General features: G+C 39.7%; 1 protein-coding gene across 1 annotated transcript in view; it reads left to right on the top strand.

Moving 5' to 3' along the window:
• The window catches only part of PTPRM (protein tyrosine phosphatase receptor type M), a 688,077-nt gene that overhangs the window by 530,398 nt on the left and 142,356 nt on the right, over nt 1–15,323 (top strand). The window contains exons 17-19 of the mRNA XM_077809062.1: nt 10,822–10,973; nt 14,564–14,638; nt 14,884–14,910. Of these exons, the coding sequence (XP_077665188.1) occupies nt 10,822–10,973; nt 14,564–14,638; nt 14,884–14,910 (254 nt within the window). The remainder of the gene's footprint in view (nt 1–10,821; nt 10,974–14,563; nt 14,639–14,883; nt 14,911–15,323) is intronic.

The raw sequence follows: 15,323 nt of genomic DNA on the forward strand, positions 1-15,323 counted from the left end.
AGAAACATAAAAAATATTTCATATTGGTAATGTCAAATTTTTGTTTCGAAAACGTTAAAACATTATAATACAAAATATTAAATATAATAGTAAAACTAATCAGGTAATGTAATACAAAGGTCAGAACTAAATTATATTAAACTATAAAGGCAAACCAACACGTTTTGATGTTATAAGAATGAAATGTTCCAACAGTATTGAAACAAAATGGGAAAGTCAAACCAAATTATTTTTAAATGTTTTCATTGAAAATTGCATCAAAATTGACATGTTCATGCAAAACATTTTGATGTCAATGAAGCTGTATTTTCCCACACAAAGTTGTGAAGTCAGAATATTTTCAACCAGCTCAGCTCTTTACGCTAGTAGGGTGGTTGTAATAGATGGTCTAGATGGCAGTAAACTAAATTACTAAACAAGGCATGTATCTAACATTATCTCAGAAATTTCATTTGTATGTTGTTTCTTTGGTGCTCTCTCTCTCTCTCTCTCTCTCTCTACCCTGTTTACACTCTGTACCTGCCAGAGTGAGTGAGGGCTGTGTGTTCTGTGATTGGAAAATGCTTAGCAAACGTTGGTCTCTGCCACGTTCTAAATGGCCCCAATCCTGCACACATTTCTGCACGTGCTGCTGCTCCGCGTTTAAAGTTCAGCATGAGCGTAAGTCTTTGCAGGATCATGGCCTCTATGTAATGCAGTTGTGTTTTCTAAAATAAAGTATTGAAATGCATTCTAGCTATGGATTTTCACTGCACTCTTTTGGAGTTTAACAAGGCCTGCTGACCAAGTTAAATATTTTACTTATTAGGTTCTTGGTTAGTCTTGGAATAATGACCTCACTGCACTTTAAGTGGTGGGGCTGTTATCTGGCTGATCAGAAAAGGTGTGCTCCCCTTTAAGGACTAGAGAGCCGGAGAGTGATTTGGTGCAGCAGCTTCATACTGGGAACCCCAGGTGACCAGAAGTGAGAGGGGGCTATGAATGTCCATACCCATACAGCAAAAGCCTTCTTTTACTTGGACCAGGTGGAGCAGCACCCGCCCTACCACCGAAGGAAGTAGTTAAATACCAGGTTTTGTCATGATGTGCTGTGGGCATTACACTAGTTGTTCCTTTCTCAGGGGGCTGGGAAGGAATTTTTTCTCTCCCCACCAAACTGGCCAAAGTGGGAGAGGGGGTTGCTTTCTCCACAGTGGTTTAGTTGGGGCAAAAATGAAACCAGGGTTAGGCTATGATGTCACAACTCATTATGCAAGCTTGGGGCAGATGTCCAGTGCAGACATTCTGTAGGGAAGGGTTATGGTGATTAAAAACAAATGGATTGGTAAAAGATTTAAAGGAAGTATTCTTTAAAGAAGTGGAAGGATGGGGGTTCGGGGCTCCTATGACTGGTACGTCAGGGAGTCAACTCTCCCCTTCCCTATAGCTCCTTCCCCCCTCCGCAAAAAAAACGCATTCAAGGGAGGGTGGCAAGGTTTGCTGGGAACCAGGATGGGTAAAGGGGGAGGGCTGACAGCAGTCCCCGCCCCACCCCCAGCCCCAGGTTTATGTAAATGATTATGGACTTACCTGCACAGTACCATTTTATCTGCCAGTTACTCAAATACATTTAGGAATAAAATTGCGGCCTAATTAAACCACATCCACTGTCTCCTGTCCTCCTTCAGGCATAGCTGCCAATAAGAGATGGGTGGCAGTAAAATAACTAGTGCTCTAGCTTTTAACTTAACTTTTAGATGTCACGTTTCCATTAATTTTTTGTATTCCATTCATACAGCTCCCGCCTGATCATATTTATTGTTTTTCAACTGGTTCATTTCAATAAAAAAGTAAATATTGCAGCTTGAATTGTTTTTCATTGTGAGCAAAATCATTCAGTTAGTTGTGGGCAATGCTGAAAAATAAAATTTGTCACTTGTCATTATGTACTTCGTGCAGTTTTCCCATTTCTGAGTTTATGGGTGAATTTCATTAAGTGCGTGCTACGAGGAGTGTCTTGAACCAGAAAGAGTACAGGCAGGAGCTGTTCAGACATTCACACTCATGGCTCTTCAAATGTTTCGTAAGCCTTTTCTTCAAAATCCCTGCCCTTTTAACCCCGGATCTTTCATGAGTAATCTGTCAATCAAGCTAAAATGTATGGTTGTCTTTTTATGTGGGCAAAAACTAAGATGTGACCACGACATTCATTTTCACTGTTACCTAAGTCAGCAGTTGAATTCGTTTCAAGTAAAGGCTGATTTACCACTCCCGTGCACCACTATCACCAGTTTGCCCACTCTCTTTGAGACAGTGCACCAGTGTTCCCACTCAGGCGGACATTGCATTAGCAATGAAAGAAGAGCTGTCAAAGTCGTAAGGTCAGTGTGGGCCTAATCCTATAACTTCTTTAGGCAAACTCAAATGAGATCAGATGCCATGGGTGTTTAGAGATCTGGGCTTTGGAAGAAAACAGCCCAATTTTTAATGATGTCATTACACATCAATCTCAAGATTGTTGTGAGTACCAGGATCTCAGAATTTAGTGGGACCAGGACAAGAAATAAAAGTAAGGCCCATCTGTGGGTTGTTTACTGTTGCAGTTATGCCACTTCCTTTCTTTTTTCCCATGGTTATCTTCCCCCCGTGGTGTGGGAACAACTTTTATAGTGGGGGGTGCTGAAGATGGAACCCATGTATTTGGGTGGTTATTACTACTTGAAGCCAGGGGGTGTGGCAGCACCCTTAGTTCCAGCACCTGTGTCTTCCCTTCCTGTGTTTCCACCTGCCACCCCCCTTATTTTCTCTCTCTTCTTCCTGTCCCCATAGTTATCCCAAGTTACATTTTCTTAAGTCATACATTATTTTGCACATGCATGCCAAATAAAAATTTTAAAAATAAATAATATTGTAACACTTTATTCCTTTTTCTTACTAAGTTTCTGAGAATTTATCTAGCATTAACATAGCCTATTCATTCAATACAGGCAAAGTGTGCAAAAGATAGCTAAAAATCTGATAGGTGATGTGTAAAAAGGCATGAAGTGGTAAAAATAGAGGGCCAAATTCTGTCCTCAGTTATGCTGGTGTAAATCCAGAGTAAGTCCATTGACTCAAGAACTCATTTAAACAAGTCAGTACTCTTTTTGCACTTTGGAAATTAACATATTCTTGCTGCTCCATAATTTAAGTATAATCCTCATGCACACACCCTTTGGCCTGTCAGTTCTTGTTCTGACGTGAATGAATATATTTCTTTGTCAGCGTGGCATAGGGGAACAAAAAAACGAAGATGGTAGTATTCTTGAAACACTACGGCTGTAGAAATACTGTATTTCAAAAATATAGTAGTGGTATGGCAATTTTTATCAGAGAGATAGCATGGCAGAAATGAAATGAGCAATGTTAGCACTTGCTGTGAAGCAGGAAATTGATAATGGAAGAGGGGACAAGGCATCAAAAATATACAATAAACTACCACATCTCTGATATCTGTCAAAGACCTGGTCACTGTCAACCTCTTATGATCTGTACTACTGAACACCATGCTGTTGGAACGTTGCTTTGTTATAATGTGCATATATATGATATGAGCTGGACTTCATAGGATCAAGGTTGCTTAAATGATCTAGTACAAGATTACAAAGGAGATCCTAAGTCAGGGACAAGCTTCTCTTTGTTTAGTTTTTGTTAACAGGTTTTTGCTTTTCTTTGTTTAATTTTTCTTGACTACTACTCTCCCTGTGGCTGTTCTGTAGAAACATTGTTCCCCTGAGGGTGGGAGAACTAGTAAAGCACTTTGCAAACCTAATCACCAGATCTTGCTGCAAAATATTGTACCTTTAAAAAAATGTTTCTCCTAACTCTCTTTATTTGCTGTCTGATAGAGTGTTGACAGTACACAGTTTAATGTCAGTGTGAAATAATATTTCTGAGCATATTCCATTTCAATATATAGCATATAAATGTGGAACTGAACAGCGTAAGTTTGTTATGAGCAAAGCTTCACTATCATTGATGTCAAATTATTCCTATTTTTCCACCTCACTTGATTTCACCTGCTTCATATTTCTGTCTCTGTCTATAAAACAGTCTATCTGGAATTTTAGTGTCTCGCTGAGAAACATAAAGCTGAACAAAAATATTTATTACTTATGATGGGAGATATTGTTTCTATTGTGTAATGCTTAAAAACCTTCACCATTTGGAACCTGAGCACCTAACTTAATTTACCCCAAAGTTTTGCTTTCTGGAAGGAGCCTCTTAAAATAAGCAGCAATCTAATAACTGTAGATTGGGAAACTGTTTGCAGCTGTTTATATATTCAGGGTGTGCCCCATTTAAATAATGATAGGGTGATAAGGAATTCTGCAGATGGAATTATTATTCCGTAGGTGGTGCTTTTAAAACATTTGAGCAGGTTGCTTTTAAAATTGCATTTATAAATGCAGTCTGAAAAATGTTTTTAAAAAACCATTCTTTGGAATAATGTATAAAATAATATTTTTGTAGCAACTCACAGCATTCTAAAATATTAAGCCAAGATCAATTCTGGTGCAAGAAAATGAAATTCCAATGGCTTCAATGGAGTTGCACATATTTAAGCTCCCATTGAAGTGAATGGGAATCTTCCATATAATTGCTCCAGGAATTAATTTGGTCCAATATCCTTTGCATGAGTCTTGCACTGGCCCAGATCTCTGGATTTTTTTGTATAATATAAAATAATCTAATATCTCATTTAATTCAATGTATCCACGTGTCTGTACTTTTCTGGATCAGAGCTAGCGTATTCAACACCTGGTTGGATTGAGCCCTGTTAAAAGCTTTCTCTAGAGCTGATGTGTCTTTAAATCAGGAAAGAGGAAATTTCCATAAAGTGTGCAAGATTAGTGTGGCAGAGAAGTGTTTGAAATTTTTAGGTTTTGCTTTGTGGAATTTTTTGTTTGGGGAGGCTTGCTTTTGTTTGTGCTCTAAAGATACAGATTTTGGTGTGAAATTTTGTATTTGTGACTTCTTTTCACCTTATATAAAACAAGGTGAGCAGTAAGACTTATAAATATGAGTCTGAAGAAATATTTGTCTTGACAAACCACCTATTTCAGGGGATTTTATGGCACCTCTTCCCTACATTCTTGTCTTATTAGTCCTCAACTCATTACAAAGACTAGTTGCATATCTTCCAGCATCCTGCCAGGTGGGGTCCACCTAAATGTCCTTACCAGCTGTTGTCATCTCCTCCTTAAAAGTAAACCTCTCTTGACTTCAGTAGGAGCCACGTATGTCCAAGAACTGTAGGATCATGTAGAAAAAAAAGCAACAGAGAAAAAGAAACTTAGTCCTTTCATGTACCATTCCCCACATATCATCTCTCTCTACTGGCATTTATACTATAGTACATGACCTCTTCTTACTTTGATTTAAAATCATATTTTTCTGAAGTATTGACATCGAAGACTCTTGACTTTGCAAGAGTTTCTGACTTTTGAGGCTATGTGCTGAAGGGAAGGTCCCTCTCCTGTAGGTTTCCAGCCGGGAAACCTCCCTCCCCTCTTCTACCCCCCTCCCCCCATCCGATTTATGCAGGGTTTATATTTTTATTTCTTTTGTTTTGAGGAGTGGGTTCAAAATACGTGCTCCCCCACTATCAACACTAACTTGTCGCCTCTGCCTTGTGTAATGTTTGTCATTTCCTCTTTGTTGATAGTGACACTGCTTGTGGGGTCAGTTTGTAATTTTTGCTTTCCTTGTGTAATGTTGCAGAATTTGCTTCCTGGATAATTAGAGTGGAAATTTGCTTCTGTGTTGCTTGTCTCCCTTGTTTATTGCATTCTCTACTCTTCTCTGAAGAAAGGGGGGAATCTTTAGAGACTAGGCATGAGGTTACTTTGCTGTAGAGGAGTTCATAAAACATTCTATCTCCTTTGTCTCCACATTTAGTCTAGATCTAAGAGAGTGAGGGGTGAATGGTTATATGAACCATCAGGGGTTTGTGTATTTCTTACATCTTGTGTAGTTAAAAGCTCCTGAGATTCATGTGGCTCTATGCAAATGATATGAGATCTGCAGAGATTAAAGCATTAGGCAAGATCCAGAGTACCTGAGTATAAAATTTTTATGTTCAGCTTAAGTTTACTTGCTTGAGTCCAGAGGATTTTATTTTGCTCACACTACAAAAGTCTAACTGTTATATATCAAATTCTTGAAATAGTTGTTTCAGCTTTGATGTTTTCCCACAAAGTCTGTATTCCAGCATTAGATTCAGAATGTTTTTATGATAATAACAACTGTACAGTACCTCTCAATCTGTCATAGCCTAAATGTGGAACAAAAACTTAAAATGAAGGACTGAGAAAATATTAGTGCAAGAAGATAATAGTGTCTTGGATTCATTCTCAAGGAACATTATCTGTTGTAGGATGTCGAGTTCTACTGTCAAAACAATAATACAAGTGAGAACTTCAGCTTTGTTGGGGAAGGATGCAAATTTCAGTCTAAAATAAAGGACTCTCTTATAATGGCAGATGATTGTGATGTCACTATCACTATCAATCAAATCTCTTTTTATAATGCTGATGAGTAACCAGAGTCAATGCTGTGACTGTCAGTTGCAGATATGGATCCATATCCCTGGAATGCAGTCCCGGCCAGTCATATTGCGTGGCTTCTCTGGGAAACTTTTCTAAAAGCTGAGAAAGTCTTGTGGCCCTGCAGTTACTCACCACCATACAAGAAATCTAGATATAAGTGCTGAGCTCGGGACTTTGGCAGCAGTTAAGGGCTTTGTGGAGATGGATAATGCTCACCACTCTGGTTATGGGGAAAGGAAGATGAATGAGACTATCTAAAGAGATTGATAATTATATTGATAATTGGTAGAACAGTACTGGAGTTCACTCACTCTATCTTCTAGACCAAAATCATCTGCACATTTCAAGGCCTGTGTAGAAGTAGAGAGACAGAGAACTCTTCCATTGTAGACCTGGTGTTGTGTGTTCTTCGTCAGGAGTATTTCCCAGTGGTCTGAGTAACACAGAAATAAAGAGAAATATGGCTTATTAATGAAACTGCAGAGGTCAAATTTAGACACCCTCATTGTTACCATCTAGGTTGTGGATTCAGGTCCCGGCCTGGATACTTGGGGAGTGCACTCTGGCCAGGAAGGAGGTCTGTGCACTAGTAGTTTGGGGCTAGAGAGGATGTGCAGAAGGAGAGGCAATGACTGCCCTGCCTACCCTGCTGCATCCTTGGGTGAAAAAACAGAAATCTTTTCAGTAGTAGTCGATTTATTTTGGTGGAGCAGTCACCAGACCATAGTTTGGGTTAATCAGGATTTTAGTTTCTCAGGGTAATGATTTCTTAATATTTTCTAAATCTTTAGGGAATAATAAAATTTGAAAAAGAGAGATTATAGTTTTGAAGGAGCTCTAATTTTCTATGTATCTGTTATATATGTGACTCTTTTCCTGTGAAATACTGTTTAAAAACAGGTCAGAAAATAGATTTGGGATCAAAGTGTTTCATCATTTTTCAGAACCTTTTTTTTTGTCAGCATGCCATAGGGAATTTGTACCAAATTTAATTTACTAATTAGGATATGTGTGGAATCATCTCCAGTGTGTATTATTTCGAAATGTGGGTACTTTTATAAACTGCAAGGAGATTCAATTTCATACCATTGTGTTTGTAAGTCAGCATTCTTTATAAGGAAAAAATTGGCAAAGGAGAAAATAGATGCCATTTTCATGGGTGACCTAAGGACTTCTATTAAGTTATTAATGCATTAGGAAATAGATATCCCAAAATAAATAGATTATAGTTTGCAAGGAAAATATTTTTCTTTTCTTATGAAACGGCGGGTGAGGTAGGAAATGCAGGGATATATGTCAGTTTCCTGCTGTTGTGTTTATAAGATACTCTGATGTCATTCATAAAGGAATTTCTAGATATGCCAACATTAAATTAAAATTCAGAAATGAAAACTTCATTTTAACATGAGGTTATGATTGCTCTTTATCAAACCATAAAAATAATTAAGAAATAAAATGTAAAGGAATAAATTTCAACTACAAGTTTAGAATCGGGTATGACACCTCATATATACTATCTTTACAAATCACACTCACATCTAAATTCCATCCAAAATATTTAATAAATTTTAGGGGGGATATCTAATAATAAGCATGCTTGGAACAATTATGGTTAGTGATTAGCATATTGTTAAAATGGGTGTTTTTACAATTAGAACTGATTTAACTTATAAATGGGATTGCAGTCCTCTTTCTAAATCATATCAAAAGGGGCACTGGCAAGAACCATCCTAAACACGAGGAGGTGTGAACAACCCAAAGGGAACTAGGTTCAGTTATAGAAAGTTAAGGATATAACAATATTTCTTCATACCTGGAATACTTGGGAGAGCTTATAGAAAGCTTTTGTTGGGAAGGATAGATACAAAGATAATTTTTATGCAAGTCTTGATTTAAATCTTATTGTTTTAATAAGTACCTTCAGTTATTTCAATTTGTAGTTTGGTAGAGTTAAGGATGGGAATATGGTTTTATAAAGACAATTAAAAAATATGAGTTGTCATGTCCTATTCCAAACTTGAAGTTTAATCCTTAACTTTGTATTTCCTAATTTTTTATGGGTTGATAGAGAGCAGCTGGGGTCCATAACTCATGTTTAAACAAAGTGTTTTGTATCTAAATTTTAATGAAAACATATATTTGTGTGGAGTATATATTCTGTGACATTTGATTAGTTATTTAGGACCAGATTCTTATTCCTTTACTAAGACTGAGTAGTACCTTTTTGGTGATTAACTCTACTGATTTGAAAGGGACTGTTTGAGGTACCTCCTAGTGTAAGGGTGACAAACCTGGCCCTTAATTTGCCAATTTATTTTATAACTTTAAAGCAATTAAAGTTGTTTAACTAACAAACATAAACCATATAAATAAGCTCTGCCTTTTGTTCTTCCAAATAACCCACCCATTTTAGTATGATCTATTATTAAGGGCTAATTTCAGACACTTTTTCTCAAGCTGAATAGCATCTTACTTCACAAATAGTTCCATTGGCGTTCAGGGGACCACACATGGAGTAAGGGTATCAGAATCTATGTCAAGATTCCACTGCCCTTACTCACATTGAACAGCACCTTACTCCAGGAGTAGTACCATTGGAATCAATGTGACTGATAGTGGCAGAATCGACTTCTTATAGCCCATGTCACTTTGAAATGTCACTCAGTTGTGAAAACCAGCATATGTGAGAGTAGACTCAGGCCCAGGGTATATGATCTAAATCAGGGGTGGGCAACCTATGGGCCCGGGGGCCGCATCCGGCCCTTCAGACGTTTTAATCTGGCCCTTGAGCTCCTGCCAGGGAGCAGGGACTGGGGTTTGATCCGTGTGGCTCCCAGAAGCAGCGGCACGTTCCCTCTCTGGCTCCTACACATAGGGGCAGCCAGGGGGCTCCATGCACTGCCCGCGCCACAGGCACCACTGCCATAGATCCCATTGGCCAACCAGATGGGGGACATGCTGCTGCTTGAGGTAAGCACCGCCCGGAGTCTGCACCCCTGATCCCCACCCACACCCCAATCCCTTGTCCCAGCCCTGGTCTCACTCCCGCCCTCTGAACCCCTCGATCCCACCCTCCTGCACCCAGCCGGAGCCCTCACCCCCCCACACCGGCACCCCAATCCCCTGCCCCAGTCCAGCCCCCCCTCCCACATCCTGAACTCCTCATTTCTGGCCCCACCCCAGAGCCCGCACCCTCAGCCGGAGCCCTCACCCCCTTCCGCACCCCAACCACCAGTTTCGTGAACATTCATGGCCCACCATACAATTTCCATACCCAGATGTAGTCCTCAAACCAAAAAGTTTGCCCATCCCGATCTAAATCAATGGTATATATTTATCACTTATTTAAAAATATATACTGATAATAGACTGAGGCTTGGGAGCCGCAAGTGGCTCTGTAATGTGTGTCCTGCGACTCTTTGCAGCGTGTGATTTAATTATTAACCATTCAGGTTGCTTTTACTGTATTATTAACCAATTGTAGTTGGTAAAATAATAATACTCTATCAGTCATTTTGCTGTGAGAATTTTTATATATATTATGTTTATAAATATATATATTTATAAATATTTAGTTTTTATAATATTATATAACTATATAATATAATAAAAACTAAGTATTTCCTGTTTCATACAGTATAAACATTAATATATAGTACAATAGTGAATGAAACAATGAATTCACACAACTATGGCTCTTTGGAGTAATGTTCATCGCTAATTTGGCTCCTGAACCATTGCAGTCTGAGTATCACTGCTATACACAGTCCAATTTTTAAAGTAGCCAACCAGTTGTATCAATCTGAGACCAAGACTGTCTTTTGCCCCCAGATCCAGTTGGTTTCAAGATCTTGGTCACTAAGGGTTTGTCTACACAGAAAGGAAAAAGAAAAAGAAAAAACAACCCTGCAGCAGCAAGTTTCAGAGCCATAGCTTTTTATAAATTTATTATTTTATTTTCTGTTGTTGAGGCAAGTTTCTGTTACCCTAACTCAGCACTTTACGAATAGCCCCACTTACATCAATGGCATTTCCCCGGAACCAGGTGCTGTTCTACACATGTAAGAGTATCAGAAGCTGGCCCTTGATTAACAGATGATATTTAATAGATGTTAGGTTGCTTAAAATTGTCTGAAATAACACTAGTGATTGTAATAAGTTATTCCATAAAATAATTACAAACTATAAAAAAACAGCTATTCTGTGTGTTCTTACCAAGTTTTATTTTTCCCCCCAATGTTCATTTCTTAAGAAAATTGGCTAAAAAGCGGAAAGAGACATTGAGTAGTACCCGGCAGGAAATGACAGTGATGGTGAATTCAATGGATAAAAGCTACACTGAGCAAGGCACCAACTGTGACGAAGCTTTCTCTTTCATGGACACGCACAATCTAAATGGAAGATGTAAGTTCAAAATGCTTGGGGATGCAGCAGTCTCTTTTATTTTTGAAGGGGGAAGGAGGGTGGAAATGGTTCTTAAAATACTTCTCATTACCCAATCAATTCAGCGGACAGGTTATTCATTTGTGGAAAATCCATGGGATCTAGTATCTCCCACTGTGCAACACATCACAGCATGTATTCTAATGAGCAGGACTGTCAGACATCAAGAATAGGCTTCTTTAAAAATAATAAGGATAACTGAGCTTTTCTGTCTTTCCTTTTCTTCCACATGAACAGCAGAGACATTCTGCAGCAGGTGTGGATTTGCATTTCCCCATCTGTTTATTGTGCTGAAAGTTTTATATCCTTTATGCTTCCCCCACATCCTTCTCCCTCCTCCCCATTTTATTTTTTAAATGTCATCACTTAGTATCTTTGGTTGTCCCAAAGCTCAGTTTATCCGTGTTACATCTGTCTTATTATATCAGGTGCTGGATGATGCTTTCTCACTTGTTAGTGCAGAGAAAGAGCTAACTGAAATTAATCAGTGTGGAGTTTGATAGGCAATTCTCCAAATGTCTCATGTTTGTGATATATCCTGAAAATGAAATTTTGGGGAGTGAAATTTCACACATTGAAATTTGTACTCACCTGCAGACCTTCATTTGGGGTAAGAACTGTGCAAGGGCCATACTACAAATAGAACAGTTGTTTTCACAACTGCTGAACAGGAAGAAAAAAGAGAACCAAAAATGTTTACATGAAGTAACACAGGAAAAAGCTTAAACAAAAATCCCATTTGTTGGAGTTTTGGGGCGGGTTTTTTTGTATATCACAATGTTTGCACAGTTTGCGAATTTATCAACGTTTTAATTTTGTTCCTCGTATTAACATTATACAGAGAGTTGTTTCTGCTTTTCAATAATATGCTTAAGATTTTATCTTTAAAGAACTCAATTGTGCAAACACTTTCTACTAGATTTATGCAGTGAGGCTTCTCTTGATAGTGAGTATCAGGTTCAAAGTTTGTAGCTGTTAATTTACAATTTCATCTCTGTTTAGGACTTGCTTTAAAATAGCAATTTTGGGGGGTCCAGTCTTAGTTGCATTGCTCATGGGAACAGCCCATTGCAGTCTCTGAGATTAGTTATAGAACTGAAGGCCAGAAGGGCTCACCAGATCATCTAGTCCAGAGGTGGGCAAACTATGGCCCGTGGGCCACATCCGGCCCGCGGGACCATCCTGCCTGGCCCTTGAGTCCTGCCTGGGGAGGCTAGCCCTCAGCCCCTCCCCCGCAGCCTCAGCTCGCCGTGCCACCAGCGCTTTGGGCAGCGGGGCTGTGTGAACCGCCAGGTGTAGTGTATGAAATTGCCCCCCAATAATTAAATTGTATTAAATTACGGAGCACCAAGACTGGCAGCCATAAGTAGTACACCGTAGGTAGCACATTCCTACAGGGAGCAATTTAATACACTGCACCCCGGGTAGGAAAGGCTGTGCCTCCCCAAACAGCCTGGCCCCTGTCCGCCCCCTCCCACTTCCTGCCCCCGACTGCCCCCCTCAGAACTCCCGACGCATCCAACCCCCCCTGCTCTTTGTCCCCTGACTACCCCCTTCCAGGGCACCCTGCCCCTAACCTCCCCCTAACCACCCTGCCCCTAACCTCCCCTATCCGACGCCCCCTGCTCCCTGTCCCCTGACTGCCCCAACCCCTGTGCACAGGCCCCCTGAGACTCCCACACCAATCCAACCGCCCCTGTGCCTTGCCCCCTACTGCCCCTGGGACCTCCGGCCCCTTATCCAACCCCCCCCCCACTCCCCACCCCCTTTCCATGCCGCTCAGAGCACCAGGACCGGCAGCTGTAAGTAGTACACTGTAAGTAGCACATTCCTACTGGGAGCAATTGAATACACTGCACCAGCCCTCCAGACAGTTTCAGAACCTGGATGTGGCCCTTGGGCCAAAAAGTTTGCCCACCCCAGATCTAGTCTGACCTCCTGTATATCACAGGCCACCACCAACACCCAGGTCCCATACTTTCCTCAAGGGAGTAGTGGGATCACGGTTTGGCTGTATCTTTATTCACCAAGATATATTTTTGCTGTGGAGCTATTAGATGGTCACAAAAGCAAAAGTACATCTTATAGTCCAGGAAGCAATAAGTACTTGAGGCCAGATCCTCATCTTTTGTAAATCATTGTAGCTCTGTTGAAGTCAATGGAACTCTGACATTTTATACTCACTGAGGATGAACTTTAAATGCAAACTTGTCATAATGAATGTGGCTTCCACAGGAACCAGGCTGACAATGTAAACTATTTGTATTGATCTTTTATTAAGGACTCATTCCTATGAGGGGCTCAGAGTATCCTCCACTCTCATTACAGTGTGTGGCTGAGATCCTGCCTTGCATTAGGGCAGTTTTTTGTTCTGACCAATTCAGCCAGCCCCCAGCAGAAGGGAACCCTTGCCACTGCTTCTTGACTACTGATATAGGGGTGCGACCACAGGAAAAGGGGAGCAGTCATCCCCAGCTGCACGGAAGATTGACAGCCAGCATAAATAGGAACAGCTTTCAGGTTGCTCCATCTTATGCAAGGGACAGGCACCTGGCACCTGGAGGGTCCAAAGACTCGGGAACAAAGATGGAGCTCAAGCTAGCACTGAAATTTCTCTGCTCTGTAGCTGCATAGTCTCCACATTCAGATCCTACCTTGCTCAATATTTAGGTCTCTGAACTTCTTGAGAGGTTACTAGGATGCCCAGAATATCGTTACATCTAATGGAATAACTGAGATGGAGCGCTAGTGAAATGCACCACAACTTGCATCAGCCACCAGGGTTGCATGTGCAGTAACCTTTGCTTAAAAGTCTCTGATGGCTCTTTGGCTGAATATCCCTAGATGTTTTATAATTAACAGTCTGTTACCCACTGATTATTTCTGTCCTTTTAATGGTAATGCATGGGTTGTATGTCATACTATGGAATTAACTCAGCTTAGATTGTTTCATTTAACACCCTTATAAAATTACCAGTGTTTACATCTTTAAGTACTAGTACCAATTCTGAAATGTGAATCACTGGTTGAAAAACACTGTCAGAGAAAAGAATAACCTTCAGGAAACAGTACTATATGCATGTATGTTACCCACCGATCTGAACTGTTAGTAGTACAGCAAAGAAAAAAATGAATTGTAGAAGAATATTTGGCTAACTTATTTGTGGTATTGTTAGGTAACCCTTTTAATTCTCAGAGCTACTGTCAAAAGCAATTGCTGTCATTGTTCCTTGCTTATTTGAAGATCTACATTCAGTCTTACCTTCTAAACATAAAAAATATGCTAGCCATCAATGGAAAACTTCACAATGATCAAATTGCTTTATCTGATCAAAACTATTTTCAGAAAATTGGTCCATATTAGCTAAACCATTCTAGTAATTACCCAGCATACTTTCTGCTTCCATTAAAATCATTGGGAGTTTTGCCATTGCCTTCAAAGGGGGCAGGATCAGGCCCTAAATTAAATCAATTTCATATGCGTATATTTCCAATCTGAAACAGCAACATTTCTCTTTGCTGCCACTGACTAAATTTTCTTCTCTTTACAGCTGTATCCTCCCCTTCTTCATTTACAATGAAAACTAACACACTGAGCACAACAGTGCCTAATTCTTATTACCCAGGTAACCATTTTTTGTCTTTGTTTCATCCTTTCATAATGCAATGCACCAGTTTCCCTCCTTAAAAATCAAAATGTATACTGTTATCATTTTATTATACATTGCCATAGGAGCGTTATACATTGTAACATATTATAAGTAGTTGCTTAGTGTGGCTTTCTGCAGGAAAACTGGGGATCATTTATCAATCATTTACTGTTCTCTCTCTTTTTACCTTTCTGCATTGACCTGCTTATGATGTATGACAGATCCATTTGTGCCAACTGCAATTTTAGGTGAGAACATTTCCCTTTATCAAAGTTTATTGCAGAAATAATTTTGAAAGGCGCAGCTCTGGGTTACAGAACATAGTATCTAAGAGACCAGAGCATTAGGTTTTTGGGAGGGGGAGCAAGCTTTTCTGCAATGAGAATGCTCAGGACAGTTATTGGACTGGCTTCCTACCATCATGGTGCAAAGTTGGGGGATGGGGGAAGAGAAAAATTGCTTTCACATGTGGTTTTATGAAGAAATGTTTATGCATGTATTTGGAATGACACAAGAGAATTTGATTATCATGGCAATTAAAATAGTTTCTCATTATTTTCAGTTTTATCTGTGAACTGAAGATGTCACTTTTGTAAAAATAATGTTTTCCTAATTAAGGATGATATAGAAAATCAGTCAAAATAAAGGTCTGGCCATCTAC

The sequence above is a fragment of the Eretmochelys imbricata genome, chromosome 2 (assembly GCF_965152235.1).
Source record: "Eretmochelys imbricata isolate rEreImb1 chromosome 2, rEreImb1.hap1, whole genome shotgun sequence".
Lineage (NCBI taxonomy): Eukaryota > Metazoa > Chordata > Testudines > Cheloniidae > Eretmochelys > Eretmochelys imbricata.